We start from the raw sequence: 13,500 nt of genomic DNA, 5'->3' as shown, positions 1-13,500 counted from the left end.
CTTCAAGAAACATCTCTGTGTTTGATGATCTACTGACTCCTTCAAGAAACATCTCTGTGTTTGATGATCTACTGACTCCTTCAAGAAACATCTGTGTTTGATGATCTACTGACTCCTTCAAGAAACATCTGTGTTTGATGATCTACTGACTCCTTCAAGAAACATCTCTGTGTTTGATGATCTACTGACTCCTTCAAGAAACATCTCTGTGTTTGATGATCTACTGACTCCTTCAAGAAACATCTGTGTTTGATGATCTACTGACTCCTTCAAGAAACATCTGTGTTTGATGATCTACTGACTCCTTCAAGAAACATCTCTGTGTTTGATGATCTACTGACTCCTTCAAGAAACATCTGTGTTTGATGATCTACTGACTCCTTCAAGAAACATCTGTGTTCGATGATCTATTGACTCCTTCAAGAAACATCTGTGTTTGATGATCTACTGACTCCTTCAAGAAACATGTGTGTTTGATGATCTACTGACTCCTTCAAGAAACATCTGTGTTTGATGATCTACTGACTCCTTCAACAAACATCTGTGTTTGATGATCTACTGACTCCTTCAACAAACATCTGTGTTTGATGATCTACTGACTCCTTCAAGAAACATCTGTGTTTGATGATCTACTGACTCCTTCAAGAAACATCTGTGTTTGATGATCTACTGACTCCTTCAAGAAACATCTGTGTTTGATGATCTACTGACTCCTTCAAGAAACATCTGTGTTTGATGATCTACTGACTCCTTCAGGAACATCTCTGTGTTTGATGATCTATTGACTTTTATTAACAAGCTTTATTCGTACGTTATCAGCTATTAACAAAGATGTGACTCATCGACTGTTTCCCGTCCGTCGTCCCATCAATGTTAGTGTTGAAGATCAAAGTTTACTCTAAATGACGCCTTTATTAATGTCAGGAAAAGGTGCGCGACCGGTTGCAACCTTCTGTCAACGCTTGTACGTTACAGCCTTACACCCCAGCTCGGGCTCTGAGGTCTGTGGATCAGAATCTACTGATGGTTCCTGAACACGGTTCTGGACCAGAGGAGAGAAATCCTTCCAGACTGTTGCTCCTAAGCTTTGGAACCATCTCTGTGTTTGATGATCTACTGACTCCTTCAAGAAACATCTGTGTTTGATGATCTACTGACTCCTTCAAGAAACATCTGTGTTTGATGATCTACTGACTCCTTCAAGAAACATCTGTGTTTGATGATCTACTGACTCCATCAAGAAACATCTGTGTTTGATGATCTACTGACTCCTTCAAGAACCATCTCTGTGTTTGATGATCTACTGACTCCTTCAAGAAACATCTGTGTTTGATGATCTACTGACTCCTTCAAGAAACATGTGTGTTTGATGATCTACTGACTCCATCAAGAAACATCTGTGTTTGATGATCTACTGACTCCTTCAAGAAACATCTCTGTGTTTGATGATCTACTGACTCCTTCAAGAAACATCTGTGTTTGATGATCTACTGACTCCTTCAAGAAACATCTGTGTTTGATGATCTACTGACTCCTTCAAGAACCATCTCTGTGTTTGATGATCTACTGACTCCTTCAAGAAACATCTGTGTTTGATGATCTACTGACTCCTTCAAGAAACATCTGTGTTTGATGATCTACTGACACCTTCAAGAAACATCTGTGTTTGATGATCTACTGACTCCTTCAAGAAACATCTGTGTTTGATGATCTACTGACTCCTTCAAGAAACATCTGTGTTTGATGATCTACTGACTCCTTCAAGAAACATCTGTGTTTGATGATCTACTGACTCCTTCAAGAAACATGTGTGTTTGATGATCTACTGACTCCTTCAAGAAACATCTGTGTTTGATGATCTACTGACTCCTTCAAGAAACATGTGTGTTTGATGATCTATTGACTTTTATTAACAAGCTTTATTCGTACGTTATCAGCTATTAACAAAGATGTGACTCATCGACTGTTTCCCGTCCGTCGTCCCATCAACGTTAGTGTTGAAGATCAAAGTTTACTCTAAATGACGCCTTTATTAATGTCAGGAAAAGGTGCGCGACCGGTTGCAACCTTCTGTCAACGCTTGTACGTTACAGCCTTACACCCCAGCTCGGGCTCTGAGGTCTGTGGATCAGAATCTACTGATGGTTCCTGAACACGGTTCTGGACCAGAGGAGAGAAATCCTTCCAGACTGTTGCTCCTAAGCTTTGGAACCATCTCTGTGTTTGATGATCTACTGACTCCTTCAAGAAACATCTGTGTTTGATGATCTACTGACTCCTTCAAGAAACATCTGTGTTTGATGATCTACTGACTCCTTCAAGAAACATCTGTGTTTGATGATCTACTGACTCCTTCAAGAAACATCTGTGTTTGATGATCTACTGACTCCTTCAAGAACCATCTCTGTGTTTGATGATCTACTGACTCCTTCAAGAAACATCTGTGTTTGATGATCTACTGACTCCTTCAAGAAACATCTGTGTTTGATGATCTACTGACTCCTTCAAGAACCATCTCTGTGTTTGATGATCTACTGACTCCTTCAAGAAACATCTGTGTTTGATGATCTACTGACTCCTTCAAGAAACATCTGTGTTTGATGATCTACTGACTCCTTCAAGAAACATCTGTGTTTGATGATCTACTGACTCCTTCAAGAAAAATCTGTGTTTGATGATCTACTGACTCCTTCAAGAAACATCTGTGTTTGATGATCTACTGACACCTTCAAGAAACATCTGTGTTTGATGATCTACTGACTCCTTCAAGAAACATCTGTGTTTGATGATCTACTGACTCCTTCAGGAACATCTCTGTGTTTGATGATCTATTGACTTTTATTAACAAGCTTTATTCGTACGTTATCAGCTATTAACAAAGATGTGACTCATCGACTGTTTCCCGTCCGTCGTCCCATCAACGTTAGTGTTGAAGATCAAAGTTTACTCTAAATGACGCCTTTATTAATGTCAGGAAAAGGTGCGCGACCGGTTGCAACCTTCTGTCAACGCTTGTACGTTACAGCCTTACACCCCAGCTCGGGCTCTGAGGTCTGTGGATCAGAATCTACTGATGGTTCCTGAACACGGTTCTGGACCAGAGGAGAGAAATCCTTCCAGACTGTTGCTCCTAAGCTTTGGAACCATCTCTGTGTTTGATGATCTACTGACTCCTTCAAGAAACATCTGTGTTTGATGATCTACTGACTCCTTCAAGAAACATCTGTGTTTGATGATCTACTGACTCCTTCAAGAAACATCTGTGTTTGATGATCTACTGACTCCTTCAAGAAACATCTGTGTTTGATGATCTACTGACTCCTTCAAGAAACATCTGTGTTTGATGATCTACTGACTCCTTCAAGAACCATCTCTGTGTTTGATGATCTACTGACTCCTTCAAGAAACATCTGTGTTTGATGATCTACTGACTCCTTCAAGAAACATCTGTGTTTGATGATCTACTGACTCCTTTAAGAACCATCTCTGTGTTGGATGATCTACTGACTCCTTCAAGAAACATGTGTGTTTGATGATCTACTGACTCCTTCAAGAAACATCTGTGTTTGATGATCTACTGACTCCTTCAAGAAACATCTGTGTTTGATGATCTACTGACTCCTTCAAGAAACATCTCTGTGTTTGATGATCTACTGACTCCTTCAAGAAACATCTGTGTTTGATGATCTACTGACTCCTTCAAGAAACATCTCTGTGTTTGATGATCTACTGACTCCTTCAAGAAACATCTGTGTGTGATTATCTACTGACTCCTTCAAGAAACATGTGTGTTTGATGATCTACTGACTCCTTCAAGAAACATGTGTGTTTGATGATCTACTGACTCCTTCAAGAAACATCTGTGTTTGATGATCTACTGACTCCTTCAAGAAACATCTGTGTGTGATGATCTACTGACTCCTTCAAGAAACATGTGTGTTTGATGATCTACTGACTCCTTCAAGAAACATGTGTGTTTGATGATCTACTGACTCCTTCAAGAAACATCTGTGTTTGATGATCTACTGACTCCTTCAAGAAACATCTGTGTGTGATGATCTACTGACTCCTTCAAGGAACATCTGTGTTTGATGATCTACTGACTCCTTCAAGAAACATCTGTGTTTGATGATCTACTGACTCCTTCAAGAAACATCTGTGTGTTTGATGATCTACTGACTCCTTCAAGAAACATCTGTGTTTGATGATCTACTGACTCCTTCAAGAACCATCTCTGTGTTTGATGATCTACTGACTCCTTCAAGAAACATCTGTGTTTGATGATCTACTGACTCCTTCAAGAAACATCTGTGTGTTTGATGATCTACTGACTCCTTCAAGAAACATCTGTGTTTGATGATCTACTGACTCCTTCAAGAACCATCTCTGTGTTTGATGATCTACTGACTCCTTCAAGAAACATGTGTGTTTGATGATCTACTGACTCCTTCAAGAAACATCTGTGTTTGATGATATACTGACTCCTTCAAGAACCATCTCTGTGTTTGATGATCTACTGACTCCTTCAAGAAACATGTGTGTTTGATGATCTACTGACTCCTTCAAGAAACATCTGTGTTTGATGATCTACTGACTCCTTCAAGAAACATCTGTGTTTGATGATCAACTGACTCCTTCAACAAACATCTGTGTTTGATGATCTACTGACTCCTTCAAGAAACATCTGTGTTTGATGATCTACTGACTCCTTCAACAAACATCTGTGTTTGATGATCTACTGACTCCTTCAAGAAACATCTGTGTTTGATGATCTACTGACTCCTTCAAGAAACATCTGTGTTTGATGATCTACTGACTCCTTCAAGAAACATCTCTGTGTTTGATGATCTACTGACTCCTTCAAGAAACATCTGTGTTTGATAATCTACTGACTCCTTCAAGAAACATCTCTGTGTTTGATGATCTACTGACTCCTTCAAGAAACATCTGTGTGTGATGATCTACTGACTCCTTCAAGAAACATGTGTGTTTGATGATCTACTGACTCCTTCAAGAAACATCTGTGTTTGATGATCTACTGACTCCTTCAAGAAACATCTGTGTGTGATGATCTACTGACTCCTTCAAGAAACATCTGTGTTTGATGATCTACTGACTCCTTCAACAAACATCTGTGTTTGATGATCTACTGACTCCTTCAACAAACATCTGTGTTTGATGATCTACTGACTCCTTCAAGAAACATCTGTGTTTGATGATCTACTGACTCCTTCAAGAAACATCTGTGTTTGATGATCTACTGACTCCTTCAAGAAACATCTGTGTTTGATGATCTACTGACTCCTTCAAGAAACATCTGTGTTTGATGATCTACTGACTCCTTCAACAAACATCTGTGTTTGATGATCTACTGACTCCTTCAACAAACAGCTTAAGACTTAATTTGTGCTTTTTCCTGATTTTCTGAGACTCTTGTGTTTCTCTTATGTGTCTTGATCCCTTAATATATTTTATTGTGTATTGTTTTAATTGTTAAAGCACATTGTGACCCTGGTCTGGAAAGATCTTTACAAATAACCTTTACTTTACTTTACTTTGATGAGAACAACATTGCACTGCCCACTAATGACTAATACTGTTTTCTTCTCTCTATAAAGATTAAAACCATAAATACTGCAGACAAACTCATAAAACTGAGGTTCACAATGAACGTTTATTGAAACAAAGATTGAAACAAGAACAGACCAGAACATTTTTTTCATAAAACTTTAGTTACATCAAGTTTAAAGCATAACTAAGGGATTGTGGTTCAGAAAACAGGTTGTAAAACAACCAAATACCGCTTATTGATAATTTGTAATTTGTTTGATAACCTTGTCATACAGTGGGGGGGGGTTCACCTAATACCCAGAGTGGACCTGAGTGGTGATCACGGTGGTGCTGGAAGTACTTTGGCTGTTACGAATCTTCAGCTCACGTCTCATCTGGCACCAGGTGCAGACGTAGCACCAGGACACGGAGCAGCAGTCGCCACAGAAGGATCCCTGCAGAGAGTCTCTGTTACAAACTCGACCAATCAAAGTCAAATACACTTTTCATTGTCAAAATAAAACTTGTAAAATGTAAAATAAGCTCTAATGATCTCATCAAACATCTTATTTCACATTCTGTGACCCTGGTCTAGAAAGGCGCTATATAAATAGAGATTATTATTATTATTATTATTATTATTATAATCGTTCATCAGTGAAGCCGCAAACAACTGAAGTTACGTTTATATTTCAGCGGGGACCTTCGCACACGGACAGTGGGGACCTGTTTCACTGTCGCGCACGGACAGTGGGGACCTGTTTCACTGTCGCGCACGGACAGTGGGGACCTGTTTCACTGTCGCGCACGGACAGTAGGAACCTGTTTCACTGTCGCGCACAGACAGTGGGGACCTGTTTCACTGTCGCGCACGGACAGTGGGGACCTGTTTCACTGTCGCGCACGGACAGTAGGAACCTGTTTCACTGTCGCGCACGGACAGTAGAAACCTGTTTCACTGTTGCACACGGACAGTGGGGACCTGTTTCACTGTCGCGCACGGACAGTGGGGACCTGTTTCACTGTCGCGCACGGACAGTAGGAACCTGTTTCACTGTCGCGCACGGACAGTAGAAACCTGTTTCACTGTCGCGCACGGACAGTAGGAACCTGTTTCACTGTCGCGCACGGACAGTAGGAACCTGTTTCACTGTCGCGCACGGACAGTAGGAACCTGTTTCACTGTCGCGCACGGACAGTGGGAACCTGTTTCACTGTCGCGCACGGACAGTGGGGACCTGTTTCACTGTCGCGCACGGACAGTGGGGACCTGTTTCACTGTCGCGCACGGACAGTGGGGACCTGTTTCACTGTCGCGCACGGACAGTAGGGACCTGTTTCACTGTCGCGCACGGACAGTAGAAACCTGTTTCACTGTTGCCCCCGACAGTGGGGACCTGTTTCACTGTCGCGCACGGACAGTGGGGACCTGTTTCACTGTCGCGCACGGACAGTAGGAACCTGTTTCACTGTCGCGCACGGACAGTAGAAACCTGTTTCACTGTCGCGCACGGACAGTAGGAACCTGTTTCACTGTCGCGCACGGACAGTAGGAACCTGTTTCACTGTCGCGCACGGACAGTAGGAACCTGTTTCACTGTCGCACACGGACAGTAGGAACCTGTTTCACTGTCGCGCACGGACAGTGGGGACCTGTTTCACTGTCGCGCACGGACAGTGGGGACCTGTTTCACTGTCGCGCACGGACAGTGGGGACCTGTTTCACTGTCGCGCACGGACAGTGGGGACCTGTTTCACTGTCGCGCACGGACAGTAGGAACCTGTTTCACTGTCGCGCACGGACAGTGGGGACCTGTTTCACTGTCGCGCACGGACAGTGGGGACCTGTTTCACTGTCGCGCACGGACAGTGGGGACCTGTTTCACTGTCGCGCACGGACAGTTGGAACCTGTTTCACTGTCGCGCACGGACAGTAGGAACCTGTTTCACTGTCGCGCATGGACAGTAGGAACCTGTTTCACTGTCGCGCACGGACAGTAGGAACCTGTTTCACTGTCGCGCACGGACAGTGGGAACCTGTTTCACTGTCGCGCACGGACAGTGGGGACCTGTTTCACTGTCGCGCACGGACAGTGGGGACCTGTTTCACTGTCGCGCACGGACAGTGGGGACCTGTTTCACTGTCGCGCACGGACAGTGGGGACCTGTTTCACTGTCGCGCACGGACAGTGGGGACCTGTTTCACTGTCGCGCACGGACAGTGGGGACCTGTTTCACTGTCGCGCACGGACAGTGGGGACCTGTTTCACTGTCGCGCACGGAAAGTGGGGACCTGTTTCACTGTCGCGCACGGACAGTGGGGACCTGTTTCACTGTCGCGCACGGACAGTGGGGACCTGTTTCACTGTCGCGCACGGACAGTGGGGACCTGTTTCACTATCGCGCACGGACAGTGGGGACCTGTTTCACTGTCGCGCACGGACAGTGGGGACCTGTTTCACTGTCGCGCACGGACAGTGGGGACCTGTTTCACTGTCGCGCACGGACAGTGGGGACCTGTTTCACTGTCGCGCACGGACAGTGGGAACCTGTTTCACTGTCGCGCACGGACAGTAGGAACCTGTTTCACTGTCGCGCACGGACAGTAGGGACCTGTTTCACTGTCGCGCACGGACAGAAGGGACCTGTTTCACTGTCGCACACGGACAGTGGGGACCTGTTTCACTGTCGCACACGGACAGTGGGGACCTGTTTCACTGTCGCGCACGGACAGTGGGGACCTGTTTCACTGTCGCGCACGGACGCATGCACAAAGTTTTGAATAGAGACTGTGCTAGATATGATCAATATTTTACTTTCTCAAATCGATATGTTTTATTTATCTTTAATGATAAATTATGTTTGGTCAGAGTAATGTGTCGGATACAAATAATGACTGAAGATTAGAATCATAATGAGCTATTTAGGGTTTATGGTAAGATCCTGTTGATACGTATCCACGATACAATATATTGCGATACAATAGAAGAATATGTTGTAGTAGTTATATTATATTTGTGGTTTTGTCAAGTACTTGACTCTGGTGTTGTAGTATTTACAGACCACATGACTCTTGACAAAGTCGTAACTGCTTTCATTTGTTTTCAAACCAAAATATGACCAAACATCTGGAGCTGGAGTCACTGTATCCTCTCGTCCTCAGTCACAGCCTCAGTAATTCTTCCTTTAGCTGTGAAGGAGGTGACGACTGCCGTCATCTAGAGGCCGGACATTTAACTACGACACGAAAATGAACCAACGCATTGAATATTTACCTGTTAATTATTTTTTAAAATCTAATTATTTGATACACACTTAATTGAAATTAAAACCATTAAAGTACTAAACTGTATATCGTTTTGTTGTTTAAGCAGCTTGTGACCCTGGTCTGTGGGAGGAGCTAAAATTATAATTATTACTTACTTACTAAGATAGACTTGGATACAGTATCGATAGAAAAGTGTTTCATGCACTACTTGTACTTTTGTTGCTGTGTTTTTAGAGTTCCTTCAAATGTATATATATATATATACATATCAATATATATATATATATATATATATACATATATATATATGTATATATATATATATATTGATATCGCAATCTTGGCATGTGTGATATACTTATCAAAAACATGTGCGATATTTTATGTTTTATTGTATAAATCAAGTATTTCTTAAATGCGCACTTTGATCAATCAGTGTCACGTTCTGTGAAGTTGTCAATTTGTACTTCTATGTCTCGTTGTCGTTTACGTCTCCGTCCGACTGTGAACTGTGCGTCGCTGCTTGTTAGACTCGGTTGCTATGGTGACGCGTCTTGCCGGCGCGCTGACTTAGCTCAGTATATACACAGAAGTAATACTAACTTATGATCTAGTCAAACACTAGTGATCCAGTCACTCGTCTCTTTCAACCTCCTTTGTTAAAGCAACATATTGTAAGAACTTTTCATCTCGTCTCAGTTGTTTTCTTATAAGATCGTGAACTTCCAAACAAACCTGTCCGTCTTCACCGTATGCTAACGAGCTAAGTTGTATCTATAAGTTGTCATTCCTCTAACAGACTCCAGGTGTAACCGGGTCTATACGTCACACAAACATGAGTCTTACGGGGATCCCGTTGCGTTCCCGGATGGAGCCGCGCAGGAGGCAGGACACCACGCAGCAGAAGTCCAGCAGAGGCATACCACAGCACCAGCCGTGCTCACTGGCCGTCTGACACTGCATGCAGGGGAAGCACCAGAGTCCACAGCAGCCTGCAACCAAAAGTCTTGCATGAATAGTCGCACGACAATGTAAGTAAGTAAGTAATTTTTATTTGTATAGCGCTTTTCCAGACCAGGGTCACAAAGCGCTTAAACAATCAAAACAGTATTAAATAAAGTATTTACTTAAAAGGTCAAGATAATACTGAGACAAACACAGGAGTCTCAGAAAATCAAGGAAAAGCCTGAACAAATAAAAGTGTCTTAAGATGTTTGTTGAAGGAGTCAGTAGATCATCAAACACAGATGTTTCTTGAAGGAGTCAGTAGATCATCAAACACAGATGTTTGTTGAAGGAGTCAGTAGATCATCAAACACAGATGTTTGTTGAAGGAGTCAGTAGATCATCAAACACAGATGTTTGTTGAAGGAGTCAGTAGATCATCAAACACAGATGTTTGTTGAAGGAGTCAGTAGATCATCAAACACAGATGTTTGTTGAAGGAGTCAGTAGATCATCAAACACAGATGTTTGTTGAAGGAGTCAGTAGATCATCAAACACAGATGTTTCTTGAAGGAGTCAGTTGATCATCAAACACAGATGTTTCTTAAAGGAGTCAGTAGGTCATCAAACACAGATGTTTCTTGAAGGAGTCAGTAGATCATCAAACACAGAGATGGTTCCAAAGCTTAGGAGCAACAGTCTGGAAGGATTTCTCTCCTCTGGTCCAGAACCGTGTTCAGGAACCATCAGTAGATTCTGATCCACAGACCTCAGAGCCCGAGCTGGGGTGTAAGGCTGTAACGTACAAGCGTTGACAGAAGGTTGCAACCGGTCGCGCACCTTTTCCTGACATTAATAAAGGCGTCATTAAGAGTAAACTTTGATCTTCAACACTAACGTTGATGGGACGAACGGACGGGAAACAGTCGATGAGTCACATCTTTGTTAATAGCTGATAACGTACGAATAAAGCTTGTTAAACACTGATTAAAGGTTCTTGACTATGAACAAAGTTGAAGAATGAAGTAACAAAAACTGACCTCTTGTATACAGTATATATTACGATATATATTATATATTTGAAAATAGATTGTCTCTTGTTCAACACTGAAGAAAACTGACCAGAAACTGTTTACTTCAACTGAGAAACATCTCTAAACTTAGGAAAATGTTGTCACAACATGATCTGGATCTTGTAATAGTTTATACTATTGCAACAGTTTGTTTTCATGTCTTAAGAAGAAGGATGTGTCTCGCCTGCAGTTGATTCTTAACTCTGCAGCCAGAATTCTGAGGCGCTCTAGTAGAAGAACTCATAACAGAGTCTCTTGCTCTGCCTGCTCTTGTTAAGCCGTAAAATACAAACAAAAACAAAAAGAAAACAAAGTCTTAAAGTGAAAGTTCACGATTCACTCACGTTCTACTCGCCCTCACGTCGACTAATGTTGGATTATTTTCAGAGTAATGGGTTCATTTTAGACTTATAGACGAAAAAGTTTGTTCATTTTAATGTAGCGACTGGAGCTCAGTTGTCTTTATCTTTGTCCGAAAAGACATATCGAAACATCCAAATACCTCCAGACTGCTCGACTGTAACGGCCTTTTGGGATTGAAGCCTCGACGAGAGGAATTGTTACGAAAAAAAATAAACAAGTCTATATTTTACGCTTAAACTTAAGACATTTGTTTTTTCTGAACAATTTTTCATGTGGAACCGGTTATCGTTTGAAAAGGTAACAAACTGTGATGATTTATGTTCATTTCCTCTGTGAAAGTATGTAAGTAAGTAAGTAAGTGTTGAGGAGGTCACGTGACTCACAGGTGCCCATGTCGCTGCAGCAGTCGCACAGGCCGGTGCTCCATGGTGACGCGCCGTGGCCGGCCGTGGTCACGGTGACCACCTGGGGGCTGTTGTAGGACATGTCTGAGGAGGAGATGGAATCATGGATACGTTTCCCAATGAATCGTTTATTCATCCATCTTTCCTGTTCATTTAAAGCTGTGAATTAAATGTGTTTTTGCTGCCAAACTAAAACACAAAACACTTTTTCTTAAAGCACGATCAAACAACTTTGCTTGACATCATCGCCCGAAATACAAAAACAAATGTCTCCGACGATAAATACAGTCCATTATAGAGCGTATGAGACTAAAGTCCATTATAATTGGGACATAAACGGAAGTTGTTTTTAAAGGCGTGACTAACAATGTTTGGTTTACTCTGAACATTGGACCTTATTTGTTCCGTGGCCCGTGGAAATATTTGATATGTTTTAAATCAATCTTATTTCATCTATAAAAAAAACCAAATGTACTGTTTTAATGTACTTTAACTGGGGCAGAGAAACTAAAACAAAAACCCACAAACAAAGGTCTAAAAATACTTATTTATAAATAACAGTTTTTACTTCTTTTCGCCTTTTTAAACTGTAACTACATCGTAAAAATGACTGGAATAATTCCTTGTCCACAGTTCTTGTAGGACCTTTAGTCACTGATTTATCAGGAATATTTAACTATTTACATGATTTACCAAATGAAAAAAAACGTTTTGTAGCGTTTATCCAATAAAGGAAAAGAGAAAATATAAACCATACAAGTGGTTTTAAATATACTGACATAGACATGTTGGATATTTTTGAACTTGATTTTTAAAAGATGGTTAGAGATCCCACGTGGTCTGATGAGCTTAACTTAATAACTAGTGTTAGTTTGGGTCGGTTTACACTAGTTGAAAATTAAGTTATTCAGCGATATTAAGAAGACAATGCAGGAAATATTGCAATATTTAGAGAACATTTGTAAAAAATCCTAATTGAGAAAATGTTGATCTGACTGTACTTTTTTTTTTTTTTTTTCGTTTTATCATAAAGAATTCATAAGAAAAACGTGTTTGAAAACGTAAAACATCGAGTTAAACAAGTAATTATAGTTATAGTTTTATTTTGTACATGTAAAAAATACTTTTGGACACAGATTTTCGCGCTAAAACATTTCTAAAATAGTGACGTTATTAACTCCACGAACCGCATTTGAGAAGAAAATGGAAGAGTTTCTTACCTTTATATCCGGCTGTGTTTGTCCAGAAGAAGAAGTTGTTCTGCTGTTGAAAAACCTTCCTTTTTTACAGTCGCTTCTCAGTTTCTGTTTCTCAGGTAGTTCTGCCCCTTTTCCCTCCAGCGGACAGACCCCAGAATATCATTAACTCTTCAACTGATCAAACTTATTCTGGCTCCAGATGCAAAGTTAAAGTCAAACATATTTGCATTTGCTTGAGGAACTATGCAAACCACAGCAGATAAATCAAGTTAAGACTCAACTTTGCTTTGCTATTTTTATTGTTAATGAAAAATTGCTGGCTATTGGAAAAAAAACAATTTAATTCAATCAATAAAGTTTTACCTTACCTTACATTACATTATATATTATTATTAATTATTATAATTTTGAAAGCATTCTTAGTTTACAGCATTTTTCCACACCTGCCTAAAACTTTTAAACAGTACTGCGTATATAAATATAAATATATATATATATATATATATATATAAATATATATATATATATATATATATATATAAATATATATATTATATATATTATATATAATATATAATAATATATTATATATTAATATATATATATATATATTTATATATATATTTATATATTAATATATATATATTAATATATATATTAATATATTAATATATTAATATATATATATATATATATT

General features: G+C 40.5%; 1 protein-coding gene across 1 annotated transcript; it reads right to left on the bottom strand.

Annotated features, from left to right (window-relative positions):
* Nucleotides 1-5,655: 5,655 nt before the first annotated feature.
* On the bottom strand, nucleotides 5,656-12,949 carry ponzr1 (plac8 onzin related protein 1). The gene is made up of 4 exons (XM_087788544.1): nucleotides 12,825-12,949; nucleotides 11,584-11,688; nucleotides 9,665-9,810; nucleotides 5,656-6,005 (listed from the first exon to the last, which is right to left on the bottom strand). Exons 2-4 carry the CDS (start codon nucleotides 11,684-11,686, stop codon nucleotides 5,862-5,864), a joined length of 393 nt encoding a protein of 130 aa, XP_087644670.1. The 5' UTR covers nucleotides 11,687-11,688; nucleotides 12,825-12,949; the 3' UTR covers nucleotides 5,656-5,861.
* Nucleotides 12,950-13,500: the final 551 nt, after the last annotated feature.

This window comes from Callionymus lyra, chromosome 4, assembly GCF_982586985.1.
Source record: "Callionymus lyra chromosome 4, fCalLyr1.hap1.1, whole genome shotgun sequence".
In the NCBI taxonomy this organism is placed as follows: domain Eukaryota; kingdom Metazoa; phylum Chordata; class Actinopteri; order Syngnathiformes; family Callionymidae; genus Callionymus; species Callionymus lyra.
The sequence above is the reverse complement of the archived record's forward strand: the minus strand, read 5'-3'. Positions and strand labels throughout refer to the sequence as shown.

Coding starts and splice junctions, on each gene's coding strand:
- ponzr1 (XM_087788544.1), bottom strand. CDS start 11,686: ATGTCCTACAACAGCCCCCAGGTGGTCACCGTGACCACGGCCGGCCAC. Junction 9,811..11,583: donor CTGCAGCGACATGGGCACCT/GTGAGTCACGTG, acceptor TTTTGGTTGCAG/GCTGCTGTGGACTCTGGTGC. Junction 6,006..9,664: donor GGGAACGCAACGGGATCCCC/GTAAGACTCATG, acceptor GACTCTCTGCAG/GGATCCTTCTGTGGCGACTG.